General features: G+C 30.2%; 1 protein-coding gene across 1 annotated transcript; it reads right to left on the bottom strand.

Annotated features, from left to right (window-relative positions):
* Positions 1-5,332: 5,332 nt before the first annotated feature.
* On the bottom strand, positions 5,333-5,620 carry BDBG_02887 (uncharacterized protein; the record flags this gene model as incomplete). Its single annotated transcript, XM_002626664.2, has 1 exon — positions 5,333-5,620. The coding sequence occupies one exon, from the start codon at positions 5,618-5,620 to the stop codon at positions 5,333-5,335; it is 288 nt and encodes a 95-aa protein (XP_002626710.2).
* Positions 5,621-7,817: the final 2,197 nt, after the last annotated feature.

Genomic DNA, 7,817 nt, shown 5'->3' on the forward strand with positions numbered 1-7,817 from the left:
CCCCCTCTCCTCATACCCTCCTACTCGTTGCCGATGTCTGCCACTCGATCCGACTCTACCCACCAAGGTTTACCGCTTCAGAGCGTCCCTCTACCATTATCTCTCTACATCTACACAGTCCTGTCCACCAGCACTCTACCGCACTGCAGGCCTCTACCCTACCCCCCTCTTACCGCCCCTTCCACCCGTTCCAACCCCCTACCTCTCTACTACCGCCACCACCTCTCCCCCTTCCCCCCTCTTCCTCCCCGTATCCCCTCTATCCCCATTATCGAGATTAATTAGAGCCATACAGGCCGCAGAGCCAGCTGTTCAATCCCATCTAAATTCAAAGAGATGCACATGACATCACATGAGATCATGTAACAGACCATAACTATCAGAAGAACGTAGGGTTATTACACGACCGGATTATGGTTGTTTCACCATTTCAATCAGCGACACGGTCACTGAGCCATAAATCATAGTATAATAGTGAATGAATAGTGAAATCACTGTAAATAAGTTATAAACTGAAAAAATCAATTATCATATTAATGATATCACTGAATTCAATTTATATAATTATTAATTCTAAAAACTGTCTTATTCACTGATATTATTCTCTATTGAAAATCATGATTACTTCTATTTAAATTCTCTCAAATTAACTGAACTAAGTTTTTTTAATAGTTTTTATTTCTAGTCATGTCACTTCTCATTAATTATATGTGAAACATGTAAAACTTGCTTAATTAAAAGATTACTAGCTTGTAAGAAGTGACATCATATAATGAAAGAATTAGTAAGCCAGATCACATGATCTGATACTCTCAGTTATCAGAGTAACTATACAAAATACTATATATAAAATTCGTCTTTAAATTAAGTACAGGTATAAAAATTGACTGGAAAATATATAATAATGAAAAATCACTTATAATATTCATTAATTTTTTTATCTCTTTATTTCTTCATCTTAATATTCTTCTTTCAATGTGTATATTTCTGTAAGAATAAGTGCTTGCAGGCGATTATTCAGGTGTTTACAGCTTCACATAATATGTACTGTTAACTACTAGAAGTATTCACAGTAGAAAGATAAAATGTAGAAATTAAATATATAATAGTATTTAAGCTGAGTTATAAATAGCATTCACAGACTTCAGTCTATATAGTTATGTATAGTCAAGAGTCACTAACTCTATTAATTATATAAGAGATAGAAACAGAGATAAAGAATTTATAAGAAGTAGAATTTCTTACATATTTCTCTCTTTCTAAGACTTTATCTATAAAGTCTTTCACTAAGTAATTTCATAGAATCAGAGTCAGTACTGCAGTGATACTCACTAAAAATTCTTTATATCTATAAAAAATCTCAGTGAGGAAAAATCTCTTATTATTATAAAGAGAAAATTATCTATCACTCAGTTTCTTATTCTATAAGATTCTTTATAGTCTGCAGATCTTTCTCTGACTATTATACAAATTCATCTTACATCTTTTATAGAGAAGAGTGTCAGTTAACTCTTAATTGTTTTTATAAGATTCTTATATAATTATCACACAGATTCATTCTACATCTTTTAATTTAAAGAATTTCAGTTAATCTTCAATCATTTTACTGCAAGATTCTTATGTAACTATTACACAGATTTATTTCATAGATAAATCACTTTCTGTGAAATCATTCTCATCAAAGAGAAGCATTTATAAGTTAATCTTTTACTTATTCTTATAAATCATCATTCTTTGACACTGTAGAGTTGTAAGAAATTTTCTATTCTTTTATTAACTCTGTAAAATTATAGAATAAAGATGTTTATAGTCTGTAATCATTCTTTATAATTACATAGAAAGATTCAGATCAGTAATTTATAATTATTCTTTATTTACTAAAGTAATCTGACTATTTCATAGAATCACTCATAGTATAAATAAAGCTCTCTAAAGTAGTATAAATATTTTAGATTGTAGCGGGCTGCGCCTGATCAATTATATAGACTATTTCATTACACTTTATAGATTTCTATTCTTTCACTCTAGAACTCCGATTCTCAGTTGCTAATCCTCAGCTGAAAAACTCACAGAATTTCTATTCTTCCACCTCAAAGCTTCATTATATACACATATAAATATTCACTGTGATCATTAATTCTCACACTTTCTCTTTCTTTTCTTCTCTAACATTTTCCACTTTTGTATTATAAGATCTATATATTATATCAATTTATTCAGCATAGATCTCTTACACTTGAAAAACATTCATCATCTCCTCATTAGAAACAATTATCTATTGAGATATTCAAACATGTAATAATACATAAGAAATAGAGAAATAATTAAACAGTTAAGTGAACACTGAGTTTCTAAATAGAAGCTTGCTTATCAGTCACTCTGACTCTGTAACAAGATCTCACAAAGAGAATGTCAGTAAAAAATCTGAGAGTTCTGATATCTTAGATATATAAGATATTTATACAATTACACTTCTTCTGATTTCGCAGATATCACACATTCAATAAATAATATAGCTATGTCTACTAATGATATGAGAGAACTCTTAAACACAAGTATAGATGCAGTGCTACAGTGACTCTGAGCAATGTTGAAATTATAAAAACAGCAGATAGCTGATATACATGCAACTCAATAATACTAATACAAAGAAATTCAATAATTATCTGAATAAGAAACTTCTACGCAGACAATCTTAACACTGACAGAATTAAATATGAATATAATATAAATGCTGAAGAAATGCTTAGATGCTTCTGTATATTTCAATACTTTCAATCTCACTCTCTACTCATTATGAAGATTAGAAATGCTTGTGAAACTAAGTGTAGATGAAGATATCATCAGTTTATTAACTAATTAAGATTGATATATTAATGATTAATTGAAGAACTGTATAAGACAGAAGTTTTATTCATGAATGAAGACATGTGAATCAGTGTTACATATATCTGATAATATTATCAAACATCTCAATGTTCTGTTCTGAGACACTGCTATGCAACAGAAGATATTAGATTGATTACAGAGTATTTAACAGAGAAATACTTCTGTTATAACATTTATCTCTGATTTCAATATCAAGATTCTAGAAGCAGATAATCAATCTTGAGAAAATTAATTGAAGATTAGCATGCTTAAGAAGACACTAACTTTCAAACTTTTACAGACTCTTATAAGCATAGATAAAGATCAGACTTATAAAGACTTCTACATACAACTCTGAACATTGAATAATCATCTCACTAAGCTTAAGAGTATACAGAACAGTAGCAGAAGACATTATATCTCAGTCACTCATACATCTGTATCAAAGAATAATAATAATGCAGATATCATGAATTGAGTAGACTTAAATATCTATACATAAACAAGAGTTTTCACTATCTGAATAAGTTTCTGAGTCTCTGAGATCACTTCTGAAGAAGTCACTGATTAATATTAATATGAAATATGTATTAACTGTAACTGATCAGAACATATCACTGTCAACTTCTGATCAGTCTATGTATCTTCTCACTCAAAAGAAAGATTAATATCAGCAATTCATATCAATCACATTACATTGAAGAAAGATTCAGAAGATAACTATGAGAATATCTCAATGAAACAGAGAAAAGATTAGCTTCTGTTTAAATTTATAAACAGAAGCTTGAAGAGATTGAATAATAATAATTTAAAGAGAAAATGACAATGAACATGATTCTTGTATCTACTGTGATAGATAATATGTATAATATGAAAGTTATGATAAACAGCAGTCTAGATTATTATACAATGATTAAATCTTCAGTTATAAGATATTATAATCTTCAGTGTTTTCTCTTATTAAAACCTCAACTTCTTGAAGAATTTGATGATTTAAAAGACATTCACACTTGTCACATGATGAAACTAAACATAGATATCAGAGAACATTAATATGAAGATGCTTATATATAGAAAGTTAATAATCTTAACTATAATCTTATACTAGAACTTGTCTAACTATCTGAATAACACATTTTATTGAACACTTGAAACAGGAGCTTAATATTCTCTAACAATAATAGAATTTACAAAGATGATATTTATAAGACTATGAACCTTACACAGATCTCTGTCAAGACTTATGAAATACTCTGAAAAAGAAGTCATTGATAAGATCACTAACAAAGTCACTTATAGCAGAATTATGTGATAATCTATTTTATCAGTCTGGTCAATATTAAGAAAGCTCTAGAGAAGTTATTCTATACTATAATAACAGATTCTCATACAAAACTCTCTTAATAATATCATGAATATCTACATATCTTTTAACAAGATAATAATATTAAAAATCTACCTCTCTTACAAGGTTCAGAAGTGAACCACAGTATTAAGTTGAAAAAGAAGAATGATAAGAACTCTGAATCATCATGAGACTCTCTTTATAATATATTCTGAGATGAACTACTTCTTCTTTGAAAGATACTCAATAATCTGTTGAATAAAGAATTTATATATATTAGTAACTTCTCTGCTGCAGCTTCTATTCTCTTTGCAAATAAATCAGATAAAAAACTTCAATGCTGTGTGAACTATTGAGAACTGAACAGATTAACAAAGAAAGACTGTTATTCTTTATCTCTTATCAATGAAATTCTCACTTGCATTGAATAAGCTCAATGATTTATAAAACTAGATGTTATGACTATGTTTTATAAGATTTATATTGCTGAAAAAGATGAGTGGCTTACAGCATTCTGAACATAAGATAGCCTCTTTAAATGAATAGTCACATCTTTCAGACTGACTAATATCTTCAGTATATTTCAGAAGTATATTAACTGAGCACTCTAAAACTTTCTTGATAAATTTGTATCTGTGTATCTCAATGATATTCTCATCTTCACTGATGAGTTCAGAAAATAATATCAAGAATATGTGTAAAGAGTATTACAACAACTACAAGAAGCAGAACTACTGATAGATATAGATAAGTGTAATTTCGAAGTTAAAATTACAAAATATCTAGACTTTATTATAGAAGCTGGTAAGAGAATTCAAATAAATGCTGAGAAGATCTCTGCTATTCTTGAATAGAAAGCACTGTGTACTGTGAAAGATATACAAAACTTTATCAGATTTGCTAACTTCTATCAGTGATTTATACAAAACTGTGTGGTTTGGAAGAATGTGTAGGCTACTGAGGCAAAAGAGCTCGATCACCACCAGCGCACTGCTGATAGAAGGGCCGATCAACCACAGGACTCTCAACACCCCCTCTCAAACCAGCTATCACAGAGTACAGTACTTTCTCTGAGTGGCTCTCTTCAGTAACTTCTCACAGTGACTTCTCTTAGTGAACTCACTCAGTTCTAGGGCTCAAGAGACTTCTAGGACACACTTCTGAGATGTCTCTTAGCACTGTTAAATGTTCAGAGTATTTGTTGACAATTTTTAAGTTCATTCTGGAATTGAATTCATGCATGTTGATCACAGCAGGGCTCATGCTTAACAGTGTCATAACCTGTAGGCTACTGGGGCAAAAGAGCTCGATCACCACTAGCGCACTGCTGGTAGAAGGGCCGATCAACCGCGGGACCCTCAACAGAATGTACAACCGCCGAATAATAACGCGGCCGCTTCCGAACATGCTTACAAAATGTAGAGGGGTCATAGCGGCCACTAATTAATTTAGTATAATATATATAAGAAGCCAGTATACACCTGTAATCATACACTGACTCAAGCAATCTTTGAATCACATCTGATAGCATGTCTAAAAACTGGTGAGAAGTGCAGGCTTCTTCAGAGTTTGATAATTCTATCTACAAAACAATTTATAGTTATCATATCAGTGTGATTCTAAAAATGTCTCAAAAGATAGTATATGAAGAGTGATGAGTGAAAGAGCATCTGATTGATACTGCTTCACTTATTAGGAAAAACTTCACACTCAAGTGAATGCTATGTATGTGAACAGATGAGATGTGAGAAAGAAGATAAGAGCAGTGAACTAGATTTAAAGAAGTTCACTTTCTACTCAGAAGAATAAAAGAAGAGTGATTATTATCAGAATTGTACAATAGTAATAAAAATCAGAAATCATATAATAATATAATAATAGACACTGTACAATTAATAAGAAATCACTAAAATAAACATCTTCTCTAGTTAATATAAACACTCTTCTCTGCTATCTGAACTGAATGATATGCAGAATCTCTCAGAGAGTTTACTCAAAGTAGTAAGAAAAGCAGCTAAGACTGCTGAACTGAAATTGAAGCTCTGTATATATACAAGAATTCTAAATAATATTAAAATCTTGTATACACAGTGACAGACTGAGATAAAAATCAAGTAATAATTAATATTCACTGTAAATCAAGTATTCACTATGAAGAGCTTCACTGATACAATCATCACTATTAATAATAATAGAGAAAACCAGATTATAGACCTGCAGTGAATTATTATTATTATTATTATTCTTCAATTATAGATGTATGCAGTCAGAGACTATGACATCTACCTGAGAACTTTAGTTCTCAGGGTTTTTTCTATGTCTGTAAAGTTAACTATTGTACATTCATCAATTTCAGATATGCAAAATCAGAAAATTCCAGCTCAGAATACCAAAACTGTTTACAAATTGCAGTGTTTTAACATCTTTTAATACTTTGAAACCATTTGACAATATCATGACAAAAGAAAAGAGAGAAAGAACACAGTCTCAAAGATAGACACATTAAATAGATAGATAGAAAGAAATTGAAAGGAAAAGATACAGAAAAAGATAAAGTAAAGAGAGACTATAACAAAATAAATTATTAAAAGAGAGTGTATAGCTGTTTTAACAGACTATATCTGATTGATTTCCTCCTCTTCATATTCAGATAATTCTGAACTTAGTCATTTTCTTGTAGCTGCTTGAGTTTCTGATAGAAAGTCTATTAAGTATTTAATTCCTGTCTCAGTTGAGAATAAGAATCTCATATTTAATTAATTTAGATCATACTTCTCTTTCAATCTGACTCTGAGACTATTGTATAATGCACAGTGCATTATAATATACTCAGGGTTCTCATTTGTATTACAGAATAAGCATTCTATTGAGTAAAATCTATCATCAAATCTTTGTATATAAGATTTGAAATAGTCATGTTCTAGTTTCAGCTGTATTATAGATGAGAATATTTTCTTTTTACATTTAATTAAACAAGATTTCCACTTGGGTTTTGTTTCAAATCTTGAATAATGTATACTCTTCTTTTGTTTCTGCCAGCTTTCATTTCACTTGTCTAAACAAGATTCTTTTATTTTTCTCTTTATAAAAGATCAGGACACAATTTTTTGAATAGATCTGCTTAATTCTGCACTCTTTTTTACAGCTGAATCAGCCAATTCATTGTCATGAATATTCATATGAGCAGGAACCCAGTGCAGATGAATTCTCAGCTTTGATGTTCTTCTCTTTTGAATTTTTAAAACAGAGTTTAAGATCAGTTCAAGATTCATTTGATCATTATGAATCTGACTATTTCTAAGTCTTTTTAAAGCAGCTTGACTATCAGAGAATATTCATGCCTCTTTCAAACAATTTCCTCTTTTATAAGATTTTATTTCAATGAGTTTGAAAGCTTTCACTATTACAAATAGTTCAGCATCAAAGACTTCACATTCAGAGCCTAGATTTCAGAAATCTGAGATAAAATTAATATTATCTTCAGTATAAGCAATGTCTGCATCTAATCTATTCAAGTTCTCATTTTTTGAGCCATCTGAATAAATCAGAATAGAGTCTTTTATATTGATTGTAGAAGTTCTCTTCAAATGCTGTTCATATTCTT

This window comes from Blastomyces gilchristii (assembly GCF_000003855.2).
Source record: "Blastomyces gilchristii SLH14081 genomic scaffold supercont1.4, whole genome shotgun sequence".
NCBI lineage: Eukaryota > Fungi > Ascomycota > Eurotiomycetes > Onygenales > Ajellomycetaceae > Blastomyces > Blastomyces gilchristii.